This window comes from Megalobrama amblycephala, linkage group LG15 (genome assembly GCF_018812025.1).
Source record: "Megalobrama amblycephala isolate DHTTF-2021 linkage group LG15, ASM1881202v1, whole genome shotgun sequence".
NCBI lineage: Eukaryota > Metazoa > Chordata > Actinopteri > Cypriniformes > Xenocyprididae > Megalobrama > Megalobrama amblycephala.
Genome location: NC_063058.1, coordinates 16,316,799 through 16,342,712, shown reverse-complemented (window position 1 = coordinate 16,342,712; position 25,914 = coordinate 16,316,799). Strand labels below are relative to the sequence as shown.

The 25,914-nt window shown below is 35.9% G+C and overlaps 2 protein-coding genes across 3 annotated transcripts in view; one reads left to right on the top strand and one right to left on the bottom strand.

Annotated features, from left to right (window-relative positions):
* Positions 1–1,549: 1,549 nt before the first annotated feature.
* On the bottom strand, positions 1,550–15,998 carry guca1g (guanylate cyclase activator 1g). Of its 2 annotated transcripts, none has more exons than XM_048158151.1 (5): positions 15,949–15,998; positions 9,359–9,591; positions 9,024–9,173; positions 8,859–8,946; positions 1,550–2,595 (listed from the first exon to the last, which is right to left on the bottom strand). In XM_048158151.1, the coding sequence occupies exons 2-5, from the start codon at positions 9,554–9,556 to the stop codon at positions 2,474–2,476; spliced, it is 558 nt and encodes a 185-aa protein (XP_048014108.1). In that variant the 5' UTR covers positions 9,557–9,591; positions 15,949–15,998; the 3' UTR covers positions 1,550–2,473. The 2 variants fall into 2 exon arrangements, with proteins under 2 accessions (XP_048014108.1, XP_048014107.1); XM_048158150.1 differs by lacking the exon at positions 15,949–15,998 and adding an exon at positions 14,585–15,018.
* Positions 15,093–25,914, top strand: part of zgc:101566 (Transmembrane protein 263-B-like) — a 49,320-nt gene continuing 38,498 nt past the window's right edge. The window contains exons 1-2 of the mRNA XM_048158152.1: positions 15,093–15,247; positions 16,127–16,220. Of these exons, the coding sequence (XP_048014109.1) occupies positions 15,242–15,247; positions 16,127–16,220 (100 nt within the window). The 5' untranslated portion in view covers positions 15,093–15,241. The remainder of the gene's footprint in view (positions 15,248–16,126; positions 16,221–25,914) is intronic.

Genomic DNA, 25,914 nt, shown 5'->3' with positions numbered 1-25,914 from the left:
AGAAATTGAAATTAACAGGTAACGCTAAACAGTGTTGGGGGTAACGCATTACAAGTAACTTGAGTTACGTAATCAGATTACTTTTTTCAAGTAACTAGTAAAGTAACGCATTACTTTTTCAATTTACAACAAAATATCTAAGTTACTTTTTCAAATAAGTAACGCAAGTTACTTTTCACATTTATTGACTGACAGATCTCCTGTCCCCATGCTGAGAGAAATAAAGTGCAGAGGGTGTTGTGTGCGCTAAGCATGATGGGTATTGTAGTTTTAGACTAAATGTGAACATGCATGCACTCATCTCACTTGCACGAAAACATTCAGTATTCCTCAAAATGAATAAAAACAGTGAAATGCAATCTCAGAATTTTATGCAAACCTGTAATAATAAACTATATTAAATTACACACATACTTTATGCATTTAATCTCAATTATTAACCAATGTCTTTGCGGCTGACCTTCAATGATCTAATTCAACCATACTAATAAGCAAAAATACTTTAGATTAGATTTAGAAATAAGAACTAGAACTTCCTTCTTCTGTATCCTATTCTTCTTTAATCCAGAATGGCAGCACAGCTGAAAGGTTTGTTTGAGCTGCGCCCTCTACTGTACAGGTGTAAATATGCATTACCTTCAGCCTGAGGCTTATTCATTTCACTTTTGGTGTGAAAGGGCCTTTTTGCCAAAAATATAACTTTTTTGTTGTTATTAAAAAACAAACAAGCAAGCTCAGCCCCAGTGAAAAAAAGTAACGCAAAAGTAATGTAACGCATTACTTTTCATAAAAAGTAACGAAGTAACGCATTTAGTTACTTTTTTAGGGAGTAACGCAATATTGTAATGCATTACTTTTAAAAGTAACTTTCCCCAACACTGACGCTAAAACACACTAAATACACATAGTCACGCAATGCTGATGTTGTTAACATTTACAATTTGACAACCAAGTATAACAATAATAATAATTTGCACAGTGTGACGTGATCTGAGCTAAGCAATCGTTAGATTTAATCATCATTGGCAGCGTGATTTATTGTAATGCTTTATCTGTGGATAATTTATCATGTTTCTTACATATAAATGAATTGGGTTAATATAGACACACTGTACATTTTATGGTAATAAATTTATATAATGGTAATGCTAATTTATAATAACATAATGTAACATAATTGTGAAATAAGTGAAAAACAATGTTTCTTACATAAAAATGAATTGGCTTAAAGGTACAATTTGTAAGATATTCGCAGTAAAATATCCAAAAACCACTAGGCTAGTGTTATATATTTTGTCCAGCTGATTACTAACAATATCTCTAATGTTTTCAACTATCATGAGAAAATTCCCATTCTAAACAGTGACACGGGGCAGTGTAGTCGCCTGTCAATGACGTCAGTTACCCTTTGTTACCGCCTTTACTGACGTAGAAACCACATGACAACAGTGTCGCGGACAAATGCGGAAGTAGTGTCTAGCGTCCAGCAAACCACTAGCTTGCTTCAAGCAGTTCCTTATTTACTTCTTGCACGTTTTATGGTGGATTGTGTTACTTATTTATGGACCATAATTACTGTTTACCATCTGCCGCTGGTTCTGTCGACAAGGACAGCTCCCGTAAACGTAAGCGTACGGGCCAACCAAACGACCCAAGAAGAGTTTGGGACAAGAGGGGAGAAAGAGCAAGGATCAAAATCAGTGTTGCATTTTCTAGATGGAGAGAGCTTCGCGACAAACTTCACCTAGAAAGAGATGCCGATCTCGCTTGTGTTTTACTCGACAGGTGAGTTGTTTTGATTCATATCTTTACAGAAAACGTATGCCATTATAACAATCAACACGATTAGTATTATGGGGCATACACGCCAAACGCGGGGCATCGCGTCTCTAGACCCACGCGAGGACGTGTCTGATCCATAGTTTATACATTTATAAAACTTTACCTCATCCGTTAAATCCATGATTTATCTTTCCGTCTGATTGATGGCCGTCAGCGGTTGGGTAGAAGACAACAAATCCCATCATTCCACGCACCTTCTTAGCATCATCAAACCACGTGATTGTTATTGTTTTGGTAGTGCGCCCTCTAGTGGCAGGTCCTACAAATTGTACCTTTAAATAGTAAAATTAACTATGGAACCTTGTTTCCTCTATGAACACACGATTCATGCTCCTAATTTAAATTATTAATTTTTCCTAATTCTAATTTTTGGGTATATCCATCCGCCATAAGAATATCAGCATCATCACCACACTCAGAAGAAAATTTGACAAAACCTACTTTTACACATGTAGACTGGTTAAACATCAAAGTGATCCATGTGTGATGAGGCACGTACTCGCTCGTGACAGAAGGCAAATATTTTCTGACCTCTATACCAGGTCTCTCCCATTTGCAGACCCCAACATTTGAAAGGTTGTAAAAGGGCAAGAAGGTTTTGTCCCATGGGCCATGACCTTAGATTGAAAACTCATGTTTTTTTCCCCAAGTTTTCTCTGAACCAACCCCGTGCATTAGTGTCCAGTTTTAGGATGTCCATAATCCAGGCATTTTTTTGTGCCCCTTCCATGAACTCTGACAGGGATATCTGACCTGTGGATGAAGAGAAAGACTGTCTTTAATTAATTTTTTCATCATCAGCTCCCACTCTGCCTGTCCACTGACAGGCTTATTTTAGAAACAGTCTAAGCCTACACATATTTAGGCTGCCACACACGGGATTATTATATAAGGCTATTTATTCATCTATGTGCTCCTGTGGATTTTTATAAAGTAAACATCATTTCACACACTCATGAGTTTAATTTGTCAAGTTGTAGCAGTGTCCAAATAGTATACCCAGGTGAAAAAAAGTACACTTCTATAAGGTACTTAAAGTGGTCTATTTTCATGCACTAATTGTGTACTTAATATACTAAAAATTCTTCTTTAGTACTTCTTAAGATAATCTTAAGAACATCTAAGTGTACTCAACTGTGCTATTTTGAGACACCAGGAAATATGAACTAAAATGTGCTTTTAATATACTATCTCTGTATTTAAAAAAATATATTTAGTTACCACTTGTAGTACACTATGGGTTCAAATAACATTTTTTAAATATAGAGATAGTATATTAAAAGCACATTTTAGTTCATATTTCATGGTGTCTCAAAATAGTACACTTAGATGTTCTTAAGATTATCTCTAAAGAAGAATTTTTAGTATATTAAGTACAAAATTAGTGTGAGATTTCAGACATTTTTCTCAAGTAACAAATATAATTTCCACAACATCTGGAATGGCCAAAAAAAACAAATAATGACTTTATTCAATAATATCGATGTGTGGGCGATTGTGATGGGCGATTTCACTGCTTCATGAAGCTTCGAAGCTTTACGAATCTTTTGTTTCGAATCAGTGGTTCAGAGCGTGTATCAAACTGCCAAAGTGACGCCCCCCAGTGGTGAACCATTGAAATTTCAAAACACTTACGACGTAACGCAGCTTTATTTACTGAAATCACGGGACTTTGGCAGTTTGATACATGCTCAGAACCACTGATTTGAAACAAAAGATTCGTAAAGCTTCGAAGCTTCATGAAGCAGTGTTTTGAAATCGCCCATCACTAGATATTGTTGAATAAAGTCGTTATTTGTTTTTCTGGTGCACAAAAAGTATTCTCGTCGCTTCACAACATTAAGGTTGAACCACTGTAGTCACATGAACTGTTTTAAATGTTTTTAGTAGCTTTCTGGGCATCTGAAATTGTCTTGCTGTCAATGGAGGCCTCACTGAGCCATCAGATTTGATCAAAAATGTCTTAATTTGTGTTCCGAAAATGAACGAAGGTCTTACGGGTGTGGAACGACATGAGGGTGAGTAATTAATGACAGAATTTTCATTTTTGGGTGAACTAACCCTTTAATGTATACAGTGACATAAAAAGAAAACTTTATGCCATCAGTTTAGGAAAGGGTCCTTTCTATTCTAGCATCACAATGCAGTTTTGCTTGAAGCCATGACCACAGAGAAATTATTTACTGAGTTTGGTGTGGAAGACCTTGACTGGCCTTCAAAAAGCCCAGACCCGAATCCCACTAAACACCTTTGGGATGAACTGAAAGGCTGACTGGGAGCCAAAACCCATCACCCAACATTAGCCCCTGACTTCACTGATGCTCTTGAATGGAAGCAAATCCCGATAGACATGTTACATCTAGTGGAAAGCCTTCCCGGAAAAGTGAAAGCCTACCCTTACAAAATAAAAATATATGAGAATATACCAGAAATTATGTGGTATGTATTACATAATACATTTCCATATACGGGAAACTAGTGCTTTATATATATATATATATATATATATATATATATATATATATATATATATATATATATATACACACACACACTGTAAAAAATGAATGTGATTTTAACGGTAAAATATTGTAAAAACCAATTGTAAATAGGTTAACAGTAAGTTCCCGTATTACATACAAAACTGTAAAAGCTCTTACCAGACATTTATGCAATTTTCACAGTAAAATGCTGTAAATTTGACCATTTTTATAAGTAAAAAAAGACAAAATCAATGTATAATTTACAGTCAAAATCTGTAAACTGATGTTCCCACAATTCCATGTTTGACACTCCATATTTGAAAGTATTTTGTTTAAATAATCATGTTTCTTAATAGTTTTTGTTATCAGTTACGTACATTAGGGTGTTATGTTACATCTTCTGTTGTTTAATGAATGTTTATTGCATTATTTAAGTATTGTGGGTTACCATGATGGTGTTTTGCGTTTGCGTGAATGACTCTTTGCACCTTCTATATATTAGTATATACTTCAGCTTGTGGAAAAGCTACTTGTGATGAACTCTGATTCTTCATGTGGCTTTCTCTTTTAACACCTGCATTATTATGGTGGTTGTCAGTATATGTTAAAGGTACAAAACAGATTTTAGTAGTAGTGTGCATTGTTAAATTTATTGGTTTACATTCAAATTTTCTTAAATTACAGTTTTATACTGTCAAATTGACAGTTTGTTCTGTAAATGTGTTTACAGTTTTTCAGTGTTTTTTATTTTATAAAAATTATTTTGTAAAAACTACAGATTTTTTTTTACAGTATATATATATATATATATATATATATATATATATATATATATATAGCAATGAAGACAAAAATTGCTTTATTGAAGCATTCAATTGATTTCTCTTTCAGGAGTTAATGTATGTGTTTACATAAAGCTGAACACATACTGTATTTATAAACATATTTATCTCACTTTATTGTTTGCATAGTTACACATTTGATATATGAAAATTTTATGTATCGCTCTCTACAATATCAGACACATAACAGTAAGTGATACGATTAGCCTTTGGCTTGACTACGTTATCAAGCAGCTAATAATGTGACACTAATATTACACCAACCATAGCTGTGTTCGAAATCGCCCCCTATACTCTCATTCACTATTCCCTACGTTACTCCACTAATATAGTCCACTTGAAGGAGTGAATGAAAACAAGTTAGCGAATCGGACACTGAGGGTGCTGGAAGAGCTGCCGCTTTTGCATTGTTGGTGCTAACTGGCAGCCCCAGTAGCAATGAAAAGATTTTTCTCTGTCATGGAAACTAGCATGTATAAACCTTAATTAAAGCTGCAAGCAGCATTTACCGGGGTTCAAGCATTTAAGGCCTTTAAGCACATACAAAGGTATTATATTTTATTTAGCAAGCATGTAAACATTTAGATTATATACAGAAAAGACAATTTAGAGCAAATTCAGGCAATTTAGCAAGGAAAAACATGGTTTATAAAGGTTTCTTGACAGTTACAGCGCCATCTATTACCTGATTCCCACCATTTTTGCGGGGTGTCCTCAGAATGTGTCCATACATATGTGTGCCAAATTTGGTGAAAATATCTCATTTCATTTTGAAGTTATAGACACTTATATATCAGAGAGCATAAAAAAATGACCCATGAAAGACTTTGATTGGATTTTTTTCCCACTTCCTATCAAAATTTTGACATTTGGGCTTTGACATTTAGTAAACCAACTTAGGTTCCGTGTTTTCTACGCTCGTTTCGTCTCGATAGGACTAACGGTTTCGAAGATATTCGCAAAAGTTTTTTAAGCGCTAAATCACAACGTAGCACAAACCATAAGGCGAAACCTAACATGTTTGATATCGTTGGACTCGGCAAGGATTCAGGAGTAAAAAGACGTGACTCCCATGAAAATAAGTCAGACACATCCAAAGTTATATATATTTTCATCTAAAACCATTAGAAACATATGTTTTTTAAAGTTTTTTCACAATTACAGCGCCACCTATTGTCCGATTTACACGAAAATTGGCATGCTTCTTTAGAGTCATATACTTCATGTGCTCACCTATTTTCGTGAAGTTCTGAGCTTTTGTTTAGGTTTTATAGGCTTTTGGGTATATTTAGCCACGCCCATTTTCTAAATGACCCAGTTATAGCGATCCAAAGGGCAAAGTTCAACTTTTTTTTGATAATTATTGATCTAGAGAGTCCATAGAATTGTCCTACACTGGTTTCGTTCCGATCGGGCGAAAAACCTAGGACTAGTTCGCAAAAGTAGGTTTTTCACATATTTGCAAATAATTAATGAACAATTTGATTGACAGCATTGGTTTTAGAGGCAAAGTTGTTCAGCATGAGGAGATCTATCAACTGATATGCATATTATGTGGTTTTATGAAACACCACGTGATTACCGAGGCGTAAAACTCGTTAGCGCCAACTTGTGGCCGATTTCTTTCAAAATTCTTACAGACCTCTAGGACCATGAGTCGAACATGCGCATCGAGTTTCGTTCCGATCGGCCTCCGTTAACCTTGTCCAATAGTTGCTCAAACTTCATTGGCCGATGGCGACCATGTTTTTTGAGATATGCCAATGTCCTCATAGACCATAATGCCCCCTTGGACCAAGACACTGCATGCCAAATTTCAAGTCAATCGGACTAACGGTTGCATAGTTACAACCGTTTTTATGTTTTTTTCAAGTTATAGCGCCACCTAGTGTCCAATCGACGCGATTTTTTTATCGCGACCAAAGATTGAGCCCCTACACATGTCTTCCAAGTTTGGTGCAAATATGTCATTTCGTTCTTGATTTATAGCCATTTTAGTAAAAGTGGCTCCGCCCACATTGCATGTTTTGGTTCCTCTTAGCGACTGTGAATCAAAATTTCAAAATTCTCTCGATAATTATTGATCTATAGACTCCAGAGAACATTTCTGCACTGGTTTGGTTCCGATCGGACGAAAAACCTAGGACTAGTTCGCAAAAGTAGTTTTTTGACAAAATTCAAAATGGCGGAAAAATTTTCTAGGCGGAAATGAAATCGGAGATATACGTTTTGTTCGTCAAGGTCTCAGCTTTCCAATGATATAAGACACTTGAGCCTGTGACTTACGGTTTAGGAGTTATGAGCCATTTTGCGCATTTGATCGCTGTAGCGCCACCTATTGGCCGATTTGGGTCATACTTTGTCAACCTCTCCTCGATTTTTGTACTATCATTTGACAAAGTTTCAAGTCTCTAGGCCTTACGGTTTGGTCTGCACGATGCGTTTTACGGCAGAAGAAAAAGAATAATAATAAAAATCCTAACAATTACAATAGGGTTTCAGCACTTCGTGCTTGAACCCCTAATTAAACAATTTAACAATCAATTAAAAAGGAATTTATACCTGTGTGATATTACACTGTTGCCACATTGGACCAGCGGTTTGGAAAATGGATGAATGGATGATTCACCTGCGGTCGCCATCTTCTTGTCAGACGTGGGAATTAATTCGGCAGGACCCTCACAGTGCATTATGGGTATTCTCTAGTCATTGAGTGCATATATACGGTACATCAGTTGTACACTCGTTATTGCGGTGCATGGGATTGAATGAGTGCACTCAATCAGCTATGGTTTCGGGCACCACTACAAATGGCTGTCCCCTCAAACAGCACCCAATTTAAGGGTATAGGGCAGGGGTGTCCAAACTCAGTCCTGGAGGGCTACTGTCCTCAAGAGTTTATCTCCAACTTTCCTCAACACATCTGCCTGGAAGTTTCTAGCATGCCTAATGAGACCTTGATTAGCTGGTCAGGTGTTTTTAATTGGGATTGGAGCTAAACTTTGCTGGACAGTGGCTCTCCAGGAGCAGGATTGGACATCCCTGGTATATAGGGGGACGATTTTGGACACAGCCCATGTTCCCGTTCGCCATTTCAGAGTCAGACAGCTGCCTTCTAAAAATCAGCATCCTTAGAAAAAGGGTTGCCAGGTTTGCGTTAAAAAAGCAGCCCAATTGTTATTCAAAACTAGCCCAAATCGCATTCGGGGGACGGGGGTTGGGGTTCCTCTGTAAAAATCACGTAATGGGGGTAAAAATCATGTTCAGGGGTGGGGTGGGTCCCCCAGTAAAAATCGCATTCTGGGGTGTCGCTTCAACGCGAAGACTATTAAAAAAAAACTTGTGGCAACAGTGTAAGAGTAGCCCTGTTCCGCAGGAAAAACGTGGAGTTGGCAACACCGCTACAGACGCTTTAAATATCAGAGAATGTCAGAGGAGAAAAGCCCCTCCCCGCAAGTTGACAGGATTAGTTACATATTTGGTAGGAAACGGGCGTTTTTTTTTTTTTTTTGACATCTTTGGTTCACAATTTCGAGGAGAAAATACTCAGCAAAGGTGTTGACTGATTAATTTGCACATGGTTTGTCTTAAAGCATATTAAAAACACCACACAGACAAATAAACAACATTAAAAACTTGATTTTCACCACAGGGGTCTTTAAATATTTGAGGAAGGAAAAAAAACACTTACCATCTTTGTTTTCATCCAAAAGTTCAAATATCCTGTCACAAATTTCACTAGGTGTCATGTTAATGTCTTTCTTAAGTTGGCAAATGATCTAAAAGGAAAAAGCAAGAAACCTTTTAGGAAAGGAAAAACAAAGATGAAAATGGTGAGAATCAAGACCACTCTCACCCTTATAATCCTTTTAACTTCGTGTTTGTCCAACTTTCCATTGTCATCACTGTCATAGACTTTAAAAGACCATCTCAGTCTGTCCTCTAGATTTCCTCTCAGAACCAGGTGGACAGCTGCTACAAATTCCATAAAGTCTATGACATTATCCTGCAAATGGACACGAATGATTCTCAGCTGATGAACTGATCACATATGCACATAATCACAGCTTATGCATAGAAATTGCTGCTTTGCAATCACTTTTCAAATTTTAAGTACAGTAAATGTGGTCTTGCATTTTAACATTTTTAAATTATGTAAAAACACTTGACCTTTACAACTGTTCCACTTACCCTATTTGTGTCAAAAGATTTGAAGAGCGTTTCCATGTACAAAGCCTCAACTTCCGATGTGCTCTGAACTCCGAAGATCTTGCGGAATTCATGAAGATGCAGAGCTCCACTTGGGCACTCTCTCATGAAACTGGTATAAAGAGGCTGGATGTCTGATAGTTCCACTTCCTCATCTTCGTCACTTTGATTTTGACCCATACTCAACTCCAGTTTTTGTCCAAAATGTTGATCATCTGAAAATGCCCACGATAACCGAGGTGAAAGTGCCGCGCTGCAGTCTCCTCACATGCAGCTAAACTCACATAATCCACTTACAACTACATCTTGTCTTACTATAACCGTACTGGTATTATTAGAAGGCCTAAATCTCATTTGCTCTTTGAACTGACGTGCTGAATCCTTAGGGTAAAAGTTCACAATCTAATGTATATCCATCTTACCCAGTCATAGCACTGAAACGTACTTCTGTAGGCAGCACAGAAGAAGTAAAAAATGAATCAAGCCAACGTCTCTCATTCTCTCTAAATAATTAATTCATTCTCTTAAAGGATTGATTATTTATGAAGTCATAGCTGATGAAATCGGAGGGACAACATACTCAATTACACTAGTGTCACAAAACGTCTTACGCAGGGGTTAAATTGGGCCAGGGCCATCCTGGGCTGAGCCCTGGCACATAGGCTTACGAGGGCTTGACATACGCCTGTCCGGGACTGCGGGACAAGATGATTTTTTGAAGTGAAAGATAATTTTACTTGCCTGACCAGATAAGTATCTTGATTAAAATGTCAATAACAACCAAAATGCGAGAATGATTAATTTAGCTCAAGTGGCGATTGATAGTGGATACTAGTAATGTATTGGCGCTGATATTGCGCTGTTGAGGCTCACGTAACCTCTCGGGGAAAATTCAAAATAAATGAGCTCTGCTCACACAAAGAAACTCAGTTATCATGTTGCAATAAAAATTCAATATGTGGGGTTTTTATAGCTTGCTATTTATGACATATGATAAAGTTAAAGGTCCCGTTCTTCGTGATCCCATGTTTCAAACTTTAGTTAGTGTGTAATGTTGTTGTTAGAGTATAAATAAAATCTGTAAAATTTTAAAGGTCAAAGTTCAATGCCAAGCGAGATATTTTATTTAACAGAAGTCGCCTACATCGAACGGCCAGTTTGGACTACATCCCTCTACTTCCTTCTTTAATGACGTCACTAAAACAGTTTTTTGACTAACCTCCGCCCACAGGAATACACAAGAGTTGCGTTTGTAGAGTGTGTTTGTCGCCATGTCGTCGAAACGCTGTTATTTTCATCCCGCAGTCCAATCACCGGGTCTGATTCCGGCTCAAATTGATAGGGTAAAATTAAAGACATGTTTACAATAACACTGAGCGCGTGCATCTCCACGTTATGGTAAGAGGCGTGACCTTTCCAGGCAAGGTGCGCTAAGCTGCTGTCGAATCACAACACAGGAACCGCTGGCACAATCAGAACTCGTTACGTATTTCTGAAGGAGGGACTTCATAGAACAAGGAAGTCATCAGCCCGTTTGTATGACAGTGGAAACAGCGGTATACAGATGAGTAAATTATGTGAAAAATACTGTTTTTTTTACACGCGAAACATGAACACATGTTATATTGCACACTATAAACACAATCAAAGCTTCAAAAAAACACGAAAAACGGGACCTTTAAGCATCACATGACTGAAAGTGCTGAATTCCTGAATATCACCTCGATTGAAAATGACACTAATTTCATACAATAGATCAATAAACAAGTAATTAATATTAATCACTTACGTTTTAGGTGTAATATTGCCTGATTTTTGTTCTATAGTAGCAGCGAAAATAGTTCCAAACAAAGCAGAACCAGCGAATCTCGCAGCTACGCTCAGCCATTTCGAATGATTCGGCGTTTTGAACGAATCGGTTGAGTGAAGATTCAATGGCCCAATCATAAACAACTGTTTCATTCCTGATTCAGCCTTTTGAATAAATCGTTTGAAAAAAATTACTCAGTGGCTCACTCATTAAGACGGTCACTTGCCGCCATCTACATGTTTAAAAGCATACATTTCCCACCAACATTTCTTATTTGTATTCAAAAATATTTAAAGAATCTCATAACATTATTGAATGCAGTTGTACTTTTTCAATGTAAATTATTTAATTTGGTAACAACCCTATGTGTCTTACTATTTTAATTTATCAGATGTAAGAATTTGAAATAAAAGATGAAACATAAATTTAAGGTATAAAGGTTAATAAAATTCCCAAATATGCAGATTTAAATGTCACTGCTGATAAAACACTGATGAGAATGTTGCTTGTTTCAGAATAAATTATATTTACAATACACACACACACACAAAAAAAAAAATCCTATTTTTTTCCCCAGACAAACTACTTTTTTACTCTGACAAGTAAATGACCAATTTAGTTGTCCAAAGGACAAGCACAAAACAAGGCTTAATGTCAAGCACTGTATTTTGTATTTATATTCTCTCCTTTAATGGTAGAATCACAAAGGAGAAGGCACAGGCCTACAGAAAGATTTTATTGTCATTAGATGTAGATTTGCACACTACCAGCATCTATAGAATGATTTTGATCAGCATTTTATTGTTCATAGCAGAGGGCTCTCTCAACTTGCTATATTTTACAGTTTGTCAAATGATACGATTTTGCAGTCTTTGCATACACAAGTACCCCTTGAAAGGCTGAAACCACAGAGCCCTCCCACATAACAAATCCCAATTTAACCCCTGGTCTTACGTGACTACTTAGGTTAAACACCTCACTCTTCTAGATTGCCTTTCTGTAAAACATATGGTTTCACTGGAAGGGGGGGAGGGCAAACCATTCTCACCATTCTTACCTTTCCACTTAAGCAACTGTCCTAACAAGACCTTTTTAATGCAGTGCTCTATAAATACACCCTTTAACAGGTTAAGCTGGGTATCTCAGTTCATAGTTGCGGGCAGATGAGACAGAGGAAATTTGTGTGTTTTACTGTACATTGCCTTGCAAAAAATGACACTAAAACTTACTAAAACTGACCTTATTGTTCACATCATGAATAAATTATTAGGATTAGGATACTTTAATGTTTGACCTACAAAGAATATGCATAGTTATGATTTGTTTAAAATATGATTTGTGTCAGAATAAATAAAATAATATTTGGAGTAGGGGCCTATTTTTGTTGTTCTTGAAATTATACTGATCATTTATTTATTTGAATTCTGACACAAATCATTTTTTTTTTTTTTTTTTGGCATAGGTCGAGTACGGGAGCCCTGAACCGCATGGTGGGAAAAAGAAGAAGAAAACTTATCTCGTTATTATCTCGTATTTATTTCAAGATATTAAGTCGTTATTCTGACATAACTCATTTTTTCAACATAAATCGTTTCAACTAATTATCTTATTTCAACAACTTGTTATTTCGTCATAACTCATTATTTCAACATAATATCTCGTTATTTCGACACAACTCGTTATTTCAACATATTATCTTGTTATTTCGATATAATATCTCATTATTTCAACATAATAAGTCATTATTTCAAGATATTAAGTCGATATAAAGACATTTGTACATTTGGCTCTTCTCTATTTTCCCATCAAAAGCCAGGACTGCAAGCTTTTTAAACTCGAGTGGTCCAACCAGACATTGGTGGGCGGAGCTAGTGTAAATAGACTTATTATGTTGAAATAACGAGATGTTATGTTGAAATAATGAGTTATTGTCGAAATAACGAGATATTATGTCTAAATAACAATGTAATATCTCAAAATAACAACTTATGTCGAAATAACGAGATATTATGTCAAAATAACAACTTAATATCTCGAAATAACAAGTTATGCCGAAATAAAGAGTTATTGTGTCGAAATAATGAGATATTATCTTGAAATAACGACTTAATACCTCGAAATAATGAGTTATGTCAAAATAAAGAGTTATTGTGTCGAAATAATGAGATATTATGTTGAAATAAGGACTAAATATCTCGAAATAATGAGTTATTATGTTGAAATAACGAGTTATGTCGAAATAAAGAGTTACTGTGTCGAAATAATGAGATATTATGTTGAAATAACGACTAAATATCTCGAAATAACGAGTTCTTATGTTGAAATAACGAGTTATGTCGAAATAACAAGTTATTATGTTGAAATAACAAGTAATGTTGAAATAACAAGTTATTATGTTGAAATAACGACTTAATATCTCAAAATTACAAGCTATTATGCTGAAATAATGAGTTATGTTGAAATAACAAGCTATTATGTTGAAATAACGAGTTATGTCGAAATAACAAGTTATTATGTTGAAATAACGAGTAATGTTGAAATAACAAGATATTATGTTGAAATAACGACTTAATATCTCAAAATTACAAGCTATTATGTTGAAATAATGAGTTATGTTGAAATAACGAGTTATGTCGAAATAACGACTTAATATCTCGAAATTACAAGCTATTATGTTGAAATAATGAGTTATTGTGTCGAAATAACGAGTTATGTCGAAAATAACGACTTAATATCTCGAAATAACAACTTATGTTGAAATAATGAAATAACGAGTTATGTTGAAATAACAACTTCATATCTCGAAATTATAAGCTATTATGTTTAAATAACGAGTTATGTCGAAATAACGACTTATGTTGAAATAACGACTTATGTTGAAATAATGAGATATTATGTTGAAATAATGACTTAATCTCGAAATAACAACTTATGTCGAAATAACGAGTTATGTTGAAATAACGACTTAATATCTCGAAATTACAAGCTATTATGTTGAAATAATGAGTTATTAAGAATATAAAATTTGTGTCCTAATTTGTGTCCTAATTCCTAATATTTTAAAATCAGCATTAAGAAAGAAACATATCATTTTGAATGACTGGTATTATGTTATCATACGCCATAGGGTAAGAGTAACATTATAATTTAATATTTGCTAAACAGGTCAAGTCCATTTATGCCCTCTTTCCACAATATTTCTGAACACTATTTTAACAGCAAAGCTTAATACCTTGCCCACTGACCTTTGGCCTAGATGCAGAATCACATCAATTTCACTTCCGGTCAATAAAACCCAAATCCACCCCCGTTTCACCTCTAGTCTTCTTTTTGATGATGTGATATATTATTCAGCAGCATGTAAGAGATAGTTTGTCAGGACATTAAAGGTTTCTCACCTGCTGTCAGCATAATCCTCAGCTTTGAATCACCACAATCCCACACGTTCATAAAACAACATTTTTATGAAACATAAAGAGCTAATACGCAGCATGTATTTTTCTTATAAAAATGTAAAATTCAGAATAAAAAAAATTATTTGGGTCTGAACATAACTGCAAAAAGTAATCCTTAATCTGTAAAAACGTATAAAGTTTTCACATTTATGTAAACACTACTTATTTGTTCTGTTTTTGCAGTTTTGTAACATTCAAATAGCAAACGGCCACAAATATGGCACACATAATAGGATATATATATCGTACAATTCTGGTTTACCTCAGAAAGTAAAGTCAGACATAAAAATGTTGTTTTAGTCCCTAAATTAAACATTAACTGTGGCATATTCAGTCAAAATATCCTAGTAACCGCAGCTCTTCAACCAGTCAACATCAGTGAGTATTATAACGCGCTGCTGCCCCCTATTGACCAACAGCTCAACAGCGTCCCTAAATTCCGTAAACATCCCCGACGTCACTTCCGCTTACATTGAAAAACATAGCAAACGCTGTATTTATTTCGTATTAAGCGCTATTTCCATTATATAGTCTTGTGCGTCTCCATCAATATTGAAGTGCAGAGACGCCCTTTCTAAAACTGTGTTAATAGCCTCAGTTATGAAGGTGAGTCGAGGATTTTGTTTGTTTTGCGTGACAGTATTAAAGCCAAACCTGTTCTTACCTGATTCTGCACGAGCACAAACTGTTGAATTTTTTAAATCAGAAGTATTTGCATACGGGCCTTTTTGTTACTGTGACATTAAATGCGATTTAGTCGACAGATGTTGTGTTATCTCGCTCTGATAATAGATAAACGGGGCAGCTGACAATGAGTCGATGCCTAAATAGCATATAATATTTCATCAGCATGATAATGCAAAAGACACTGCAGTTTTACTTCTATTTATTTTTGCAGTCATAAAGTAGCTGTATAAGAGGCTGTAAAAGGGTTGTCAGGAAAGAGATGATGATGATGATGACGATGACGATGATGATAATGATAATTGTTGTTATAATTAGGTCATTCATATTATGCAGTACTTTTTGCACTCTATAACTTTTCATAAATAAATATGCTTTTAATTTAAGGATGTATTTCTGTAAATGTGTATAGCAGACTTTCAGAAATATGTCATGATGAAGCTCAAACATCAAACAAGATCCCTGACAAGATGCAATTGTTTAGTAAAGGATTGATTTTTGTGAGGGTGTCAACTTGAAATTTGATATTTTCGAATTTGAATTTTGATATTTGATACACAATAGAATGTTTTAAGGTGAAATAAACCAGATAATACTACAAAACATTACAGAAATCAACTTACTTATGATTGTGCTGCTGTTTTCCCACTGAAATGATGTCACTTCCTGCAGGGTGATGTCATTTGTCTTTATTTAGCAACTTGAATGTATATGTACTGCATAACAGGAATGACTGGGTTGTTTGCATTGCAGCATATATATGTATTAACAGTATGAACTGTATAATCTTGTTAATTCAAGGGCCCGAGTGCAGAGACTGAGGTGATCGAGGAAGCACCTGCTGACCCTAATAATGAAGAACTTCCACCTTACCTGCGTGAAGAACCACCTGAGGGTAAGTTCAGCCTGGTTATGCTTTCATACTATGTAATTAAATTAATTTCTCTGTGTGCACGTCCATGATTTTTTTTAAATCAACAAACAAGGTTTTAGAAAAAAAGAAAAGAATTATATAATGTTTTATTTATTTAGCATTTCATGCTGATATGGCAATTAAAAATGAATAAAACCTTGTTTATTCATGTATTTAGGTCACTTCATATGAATCTCTAAAGGAAAATGTTTATTTTAGGTCTTATTACTCATCATTTTAGTCACCTTTTTGACTTCACTTGTTAATTTTCAAATTCAAAACGGTAAACAGTGTTTTTGAAAGAAGCCTCTTATGCTCACCAATTTCTTTGGTCCAAATACAGTAAAAACAGTAATATTGTGAAATATTATTAGAATATAAATAACTGTTTTTATTCTAATGTAGTTTATTCCTGTGATGGCAAAGCTGAATTTTCAGCATCATTACTCCAGTCTTCAGTGTCACATGATTCTTCAGAAATCATTCTAATATGCGCATTTGCTGCTCAAGAAACATTGCTTATTATTATCAATGGTAAAAACAGTTCTGTCATGACAACTCTCTGAGTGTTTGACATGGTAATTGATATGAAAACTTTAATATGTTTGGTCTTGGCTGAATAGATCTGCTATGCTGCTGCTGCTGTTGATTATTACTGCCAATACATAGACGACACGCTGCTGTGAGCAAGTAAGACACCCGTAGCAGATCTATACAGGTGGAGCTGGGGAAGGTGGAGGGTTTCCTGAAAGTGCGCTGCAAGCTTCTACGCAAATGCTAACCAAGAATTTGAAGGTTGAGCAGTGAGCTCATTGGCTGCTGATGGACTTATGATACACAGCAAAATCCCCAGAGTTAAACCAACTCTGCTCTGATTACATATGGTCCCTCTCTATATAGTGTTAAAGTAACACTGAAGCAGAGTTAAAGTTAATGAGATAATTAAGTGATTAATTAAGTTATGATTGAGCAATAGTGATGAACACCTGCTGTTAACAAGCAGAATCACTGAAGAGAAACACAATAACTACAAATGACTTCCAGCCACAGCCTTAGATAAAATCAACTGAAGATAAAATACATTAAATTAAACAACTCCACTAACAGCATATTATCTCATTAACTTTAACTCTGCTTCAGTGTTATTTTAACTCTACAGTATTAAAGCCAAACCTGTTCTTACCTGATTCTGCACGAGCACAAACTGTTGAATTTTTTAAATCAGAAGCATTTGCATACGGGCCTTTTTGTTACTGTGACATTAAATGCGATTTAGTCGACAGATGTTGTGTTATCTCGCTCTGATAATAGATAAACGGGGCAGCTGACAATGAGTCGATGCCTAAATAGCATATAATATTTCACCACATGACCACATGTTCTCTGAGCAGAATTGATTTAACTCTGGGGATTTTGCTGTGTAGCCGCCTGAATCATAATAAAGCACTGTTCGCTGTTGGCCAGAGAAGATCTGGCCCCCCGACTGAGCCTGGTTTCTCCCAAAGTTTTTTTTCTCCATGTTAACACCTGTTTGATGTCTCCTGTTGGAGTTTGAGTTCCTTGCCGCTGTCGCCTTTGGCTTGCTTAGTTGGGGACACTTGACATTTGATATTCAACAGTGTTTTGATCTGCCTGCATTGACACCATTGTATGCGAACTGAACTGAGCTGGATGATGAAATCACTGTTCACACCAGTGCTGATATAGATAAATGAACTAAATTAATAACTATTGATTCTTACAACCGAATGAATCAATACTGAATTTACTTATGATGGACCATTTTCTTTAAGAGCTGCTGTGCAGCCAAAATTATATACCCAGTTATCACTGTAAAGCTGCTTTGACACAATCTGCATTGTAAAAAGCGCTATAAAAAATAAGTGACTTGACTTGATACAGCAGGAATAAATAAGCTGTGCCCTATAGAGAATGCAAACAGATTGAGCTAAAGGGATAGTTCACCCAAAAATGAAAATTATCCCATAATTTACTCACCCTCAAACCAGGTGTATATGACTTTCATACTGGAAATGACATTCACAAGAGAGTCGAGAGCTCCAGAACTTGACTCTCTTGTGAATGTGTGGACAGCCGTTATTGGAAACCAGAGATTTTAGTCTATAAAGTTATAAATATGTACTAAATATTCACTTCAGAAGGTATTTATTACCCTCTGGAGCCTTATGGATTAGTTTTATGATGGATGGATACACTTTTTTTTGAGGCTTCAAAAATATGGCACCATTCACTCTTATTATAAAGCTTGGAAAAACCAGGGTATTGTTTAATACCTCCAATTGTGTTCGGCTGAAAGAAGAAAATCATATACACCTAGGATGGCTTGAGGGTGAGTAAATTATGAGATAATTTTCATTTTTTGAGTGAACTATCCCTTTAAGTACCTATCAGCCTGTGCCATCTAGAGTTTCATGACAGAACTATTTGTGCTACTTTTATGTTTTTGTCAAAAAAAAAAAAATCAGGATTTTTATAGAAATTTTATTTGAAGTAGAAATCTTTTGTAACAAAATCTTATACCATCTGTTACTTTGTAATGTTGTAGTGAAGTACAGTGATCTGCAGAGGGCCACACTGATCAACAAAACACAAGGGAAGATTTCAGCAGTGAGAAATCGCTCTAATGTTTGGAGTGTCAAATTATACAAAGGTTTAAGTAGGTTTAATTCCCAAATCCATTCATCTTTCCAAACAGCTTCCCAGAAAGCCCTGCAGGTGCCCTCTGGTACACACGGGGCTGCATCTGTAGTTAATAACGGGCACGTAGGCTACATTAATGCCTTTCATTAAGAGCCAAAGATCTTTCACTGACTGAACATGTTTAAGTTAAAGTGGGCTTTTGTGCCCACACCGTGATCAATGTCCTCCCTTTGTCCTCTGTGCTATTTGATCTTTACATCCAGGGACGGCACAAAGAAACAAAGCTCTCTTGTCTTGTCTCTTTCATAAAGTCTCTTCGAGGTGAAGGCTCTGATGCTGCTGCTTTGCCAGAAACAATCTCTTTAGTTTAAATGGCGGCATTATGTTGCTATAAATTGCTTTGGGATCCTCGGTGCCTGCTGCCCACCAGTGCATCACAGGTGATTGCGTAACAGCAAATGCCTGCCCTCTGGCTTTTTGGCTGCTGCCTCGGTGCGGATCCTGAAATAGTTTATTATATCGCTGAGATTTTCTCCCTCTTTGTTGCTGAGAACTTGCATGGATTCAAGAATCTTTTCGATCTGGGGTGTGCATATTCAGCCATTTGTTCTGATTTAGGATGTATTCAGAGCTATTTTGGGTGAATCAAACTGTCTATTTTGGTGAAATTGGCCATCACAATAACTGGGGTTTTATAAGAATTAAGCTTGAGTACACAAGTGCGTTGAGCCTGTTCAGAAGGAGGGGAATTGTTTGGATCAGGCTTAATATTACTGAGTAAATAGCAGAAGGGATTGAAGTACAAGCAGAATGATCCTAGTTCAGTATCTCAGCGACTTCACCTAGATCTGCCTAGGGTTTCAAAGCCCAGAATGCCATGTTCTGTCAGGTTGTAGACTGGAATCTGTTTGTCGGCAGAGTTTGGTTGGTGTGAAAGCAGACTTCACCCAAGTCCACTTTGCTCATATGAATTCATCCAACATTTCAGTCTATTCACTGAATCGAGTCTTGGACGCCACAGTGATTCCATTGGCAAGAACCTTTAATGATTACTAAGAAATTAAAGGTGCTCTATGTACTAAGGCATATAAATACCATAATATGTTTACAGATATTTATTAATCATGCTGAGTTCACATACTCATTTCTCTGAAAACCACTGCTACGGTCAGTTATTTTACTTTTAAATGTGCGTTCCGTGTCGGAATTTCTATTTTTGTTTTGGTCTGTGTAAGACCACACGTTGCCAGTTTACCCAATAGTATTTTGCAATCTCTTTAGTTGCCAGTTGGCGGAAAACGCATGCAGCGAATTGCTGCCATGGAAGCCAGCGAACAAACTGGGTCAGAGATTGCAGATTATACCCGACCTAAAAAGACTCACTCAGCAAAAGTCGAATACGTAATCTCTCTCTCTCTAAATATAGGGCTGCAAATAATGTTTATTATACTTTAATATGATATTTTGATAATAAATTAGGGCTGCACGATTAATCGCATGCTATTCTCACGCGCATTTCGTCAGTAAGCCGGTTCCCTGATTACCGCTAAATCGCCATCACCTGCTTTCAAATGAAGCGGCATTTAATAGACAGAGCCGTAGGTCACTGAAAAGCCACGCAATATCGCGTTCATATCGCAGATGAATCGCCTGCGATAATGAACGCGATATTGCGTGGCTTGTCCGTGAACTACGGCTCCGTCTATTAAAAGGCGCTCTGTTTAAAAACAGGTGATGGCGATTTAGCGGTAATCAGGGAACCGGCTTTACTGACGAAATGCGCGTGAGAATAGCATGCGATTAATCGTGCAGCCCTATAATAAATTGATTGATTAATCGGATTTGTGTGCATATTATATATGTGTAAACATGATTATTGTAGTAGAGTGAATGTGAATATGCATTTACTCATCTCACTTGCACGAAAACATTCAGTATTCCTCCTCGAAATGAATAAAAACGGTAAAATGCAATCTCAGAATTTTACGCAAACCTGTAATATTTAACTATATTATATTACACAAATATACTTTATGTATTTAATCTCACTTTATTAATCATTGTCTTTGCTGATGAACTTCAATGATCTAATTCAACCATACTAAGAAGCAAAAATTACTTTAGATTAGATTTAGAAATAAGAGTGTTGAACTTCCTTCTCCTGTATCCTGTTCTTCTTTAATCCAGAATGGCAGCACAGCTGAAAGGTTTGTTTGATCTGCGCCCTCTACTGTACAGGCGTAAATATGCATTTCCTTCAGCCTGAGGCTTATTCATTTAACTTTTGCTGTGAAAGGACCTTTTACATTTGCCAAAAAGCAGAACTTTTTTGTTGTTATTAAAAAACAAACAAGCAAGCCCAGCCCAGGTGTGAAAAAGTAATGCAAAAGTAATGTAACACATTACTTTTCATAAAAAGTAACTTCTATTAGTTACTTTTTTAGAAAGTAACGCAATATTGTAATGCATTACTTTTACATGTAACTTTCCCCAGCACTGTATGTAAATGGTGTAAATAACTATTATTTTGAAAATTATGTCCTCGATTTAATTTAATTAATCAAGGACATAATATATATGCACATAATATAAAGCGTTCTCAAGTTTTAGATAAGTTGTAAAACTGTAAAGTGATGTGACTGGATGTTTTCTGTACATAGTGCGTAGACATGACTAATCAGTAATCACATTGGTTGTTGATTATTTTTGTTAACAATTTAATCGATTTAGGGTACGTTTACACGACAACAATATGCTTAAAACGGAGAAGTTTTTCCTTCGAGTTTTCAGCGTACAGGCGACACCGTTGTCAAAACGATCTCCATTCATATGAATCCGTGAAAATGACTAAAAACGTTGTATTCTGCTGGCAGGCTCTTAGATGGCGAAGAAACACTATAGACAGAACATGTAATGCGTATGTGCATGACGTCATTGTTTTCACAGATTCGCGTTTTTGTTGTTTACATGGAGACCGTTTTCAAAAACTTGCACTTTGAAATCCATTTTTAAAAGTTTGCATTTTCAGGCCACCAAAACGCCGTTGTCGTGTAAATGAATGGCCAAAACGCATAAAAAGTTTTCCGTTTTTAGTTGAAAATGTTGTAGTGTCTATGGGCCCTTAGTGTTTTCAGCCTAAACTGAAAGTAATGGTAGCTTTGTTAAGTACCTGCTCTGACAGATTCAGTGAGTTAATTCAGTGAAGGTTCCATCAGACCAATTCAAACCACAAGTCTCTGAATGATTCATTAAACAAACCAGCTCCTAAGAGTCATTTCTTTGTGAATGCGACTATACTGCTTCCACTGGATGTTTTTTACTGGAGAGTCAGTTGTTGGTGAATTAGAATTTTTTTTTTTTTAAACTACCTAATCCTAAAATGAAATGTTTTTTGTTGTTGTTCTTTGTGCTTATTAAGGTAGCTTATTTTTTGCAAGCTAACTGCTCAAGCATATTAGCTTAGCAAACTTTTAGCCAATACCCTACACAAATGTTTATTAAAGAGATGGCTCACCCAAAAATGAAAATTCTGTCATTAAGTACTCACCCTCATGTCGTTCCACACCCATAAGACCTTCGTTCGTCTTCAGAACACAAATTAAGATATTTTTGATAAAATCCGATGGATCAGTGAGGCCTGCATTGCCAGCAAGATAATTAACACTTTCAGATGCCCAGAAAGCTACTAAATACGTATTTAAAACGGTTCAACTTCAACCTTAATGTTATGAAGTGACAAGAATACTTTTTGTGCACCAAAAAAACAAAATAACGATTTTATTCAACAATATCTAGTGATGGACGATTTCAAAACACTGCTTCGTGAAGCTTTACAAATCTTTTGTTTCGAAGCAGTGGTTCGGAGCGCGTATCAAACTGCCAAAGTCACGTGAACCATTGAACCATTTATGACATAACGAAACCTTGTTTACTAAATTCACGTGACTTTTGCAGATTGATACGCGCTCCGAACCACTGATTCGAAACAAAAGATTCGTAAAGCTTCAAAGCTTCATGAAGCAGTGTTTTGAAATCGCCCATCACTAGATATTGTTGAATAAAGTTTTTTTTTTTTTTTTTTTTTTTTGGCGCACAAAAAATGTTGTCGTCACTTCATAACATTAAGGTTGAACCACTGTAGTCACATGAACTGTTTTAAATATGTCTTTAGTAGCTTTTTGGGCATTTGAAAGTGTTAATTATCTATGGAGGCCTCACTGAGCCATTGGATTTTATCAAAAATATCTTAATTTGTGTTCCAGTGGTGAACGAAGGTCTTACAGGTGTGGAACGACATGAGGGTGAGTAATAAATGACAGAATGTTCATTTTTGGGTGAACTAACCCTTTAATACGTGTCATGTTCATACGTATTATGTGTTTGTAGGCGTTACAAGTGGCTACCCCCAGATCCTAGACAGACTGAACTCAAGGGCAGGTTAAATTGTTGGTATATGATTGCAAAAGTGAACGGATACACATGCCGTATGACTCCTGGTCACGAGTATTATAGTGTTCATTTTCCATAGCTCTGACTGAATTGTCTTGGAGAGCAGCTCATATTTTTCACACCCTTTGCAGCAGGTGCTGTTCTGTCTATGTGTAAAGTTTAGGTGGCAAGTCCAGAGTGAATAAAACATGAATAAAAAAGCTGAAATCTTCTCGTCTTGAGGTGTTACCTAGATATGGTGGTAAACAGCCACTAGTACCTGCATTGATACTCATGTTCATAATATGGTGTCTTCTTTTTACTTATTGGATAATTGTTTAGTTTGTTGATTGTCCATGTGTTTTATCAAGTGTGTTTACTATGTGAATATAAAATCCCTTGTTATTTGTTGTTCTTGCCTGACGAAGATCTTGTCTGGTCGAAATATTGAAATATGTAATTGTTTTATAAGAGCAGATAAAGCAGTGTTCTGTTTTTTCACTTCTTTGTTAACATGGTTCGACCCAAAAGTACTTTATGAAAAGAGTTTGGCAGTGGGGAGCTTCAAAAGTGTATTGCATGCTAATCATCATAATATGATAGCAAAACATGTCTAAACCAGGTATGTTGTATCAAGCCAGTAAGTTTTATTTCCTGAAGTGTCCCTGATTTGTAGACATACAGATTGAGTCCCTTTAGGGCGTATGGTCGTCTGAGGTCAGACATAGTCACAGAGGATTTGGAGCGGAACCAGACAGGCTAGCCCACATGCTAATATTCATGTGGAAAAATACTGCCAAAATGGAGCTCTCCTCCCTGAGGCGTTCGCACTGCTGCAGACAGTGTACGATTTACAGACCATTTCTTCTGTTGATGCAACATTTGCACCTGATTTTTCTTCTCAAGCTTGTACTGTTACCTTAACTGTAAATGTCAAATGTGAGGACAGAATGAAAGGCAGGATGGTAGTTTTTAGCAAATTACGGGTGGCGAACATAGTTGTTTCACAATTATGTCCTTTGTGTGTTTTAGTGCGAGCAAGCGGCGGCGAAATTCAATCAAGATTAGATTGTCAAGCCCTGTCGGTGTGATTGCACTTTATTTTCTGAGCGAACAGGCTGGAACTGACGTAAACCTGAGAAACACAATGCCATAGATTCGGTCTGGCAGCTAATTTGAGCTTCTGTTACTACTGCATATATAAAGTACGTACATGTTGAGGCGTTCTTTTAGACATCAGTATACCTAAGTCTGGTTCTGTCAAGTCCAAATGCGTAAAATATCATCCAAATGACATTTTTGACAACGTAATTACAGTACTACCTTGACATTCATAGCCTGTCTTTAGCATATGATTGGTTTTATTCACAAAGTCAATGCTGAGGATTGACACTGTATTTATTAGCAGGTGTGAGTCTCAAATTGTCTTGTAATACCTGTAACCATAGAAACAGTAACAGTTGTAAATGTCCCTAAACAATTGCTTCTTTAAGGATTTAATTGGTATTTCATCCTCACAGGTATTAGGCCAAAAACATTCCAGTTTGGTCCAAATCAGTCTTGTTTTGTTTTGTCTTGTCTCACAATAATAATAATTTCCATTACCTTGTTGAGATTAACCATAAGAATTTTGTGGTCAAGTAGATTAAAATGCTAAAAAAAACAGTAATTGTTTATTCAAATTAAAATATTAAAATAAAAAAGTGTTATTTTAGTATATACTATGGTTTATAATAGTTATAGTTTATATTAATATTTTGAATTACAGTGCTCAGCGTAAATGAGTACACCCCCTTTGAAAAACAATATCTCAATGAACACAAAAACAATTTCCAAAATGTTGACAAGACTAAGTTTAATATAACATCTGTTTAACTTATAACATGAAAATAAGGTTAATAATATAACTTAATAAATTAGGGTGATGCAAAAATGAGTACACTCCACTGAAAGTCTCTGGAGCAAAGCTAAATTTTAGACTACAAATGTCTAATTTAACAAGAATTCAACCACAGGTGAGTCTAATTATTCATTACACAGGTGTCCAGCAGACAGCTGACTATAAAAGGGTGTTAAAACCCCCTCCCATTTCATGCCGTCAGCAATGGCACCACATGGAAAAGAAATGTCACAAGACCTGAGAAAGAAAATAATTTCTTTACACCAGAAAGGTGAAGGCTACAGCAAAGTCAGTCAGAATACTGTAGCAAAAGTGGTACAAACATTTAAAAAAGATGGAACTGCAGCCATCTCACAGAGACCTCCAGGTCGTCCACGGAAGTTAACACCTCGACGGGAGCGTCTTCTGATGAGAAATGTACCTAACTGAAAAATTTCGGTACGAATACGTGTACCGTTACACCCCTAGTACATGGTCTTTTTATCTAATCACAGTTAATTTGGATAGCAAACTGTAGATTCATCAGTTGGGATGAGTAAGAATGTAGTTAATATATTCATTTAGCAGTACCTTTGATGTTTTCTTGTGGCAAAAATTGAGCGAAGTTGAAGTTTTAATAGCATTTTTTTTTCTAGTCAGTGTTTTGGTGTACTGTAGAACTTTTATTTGGGATTAGTAAAAAAGAAT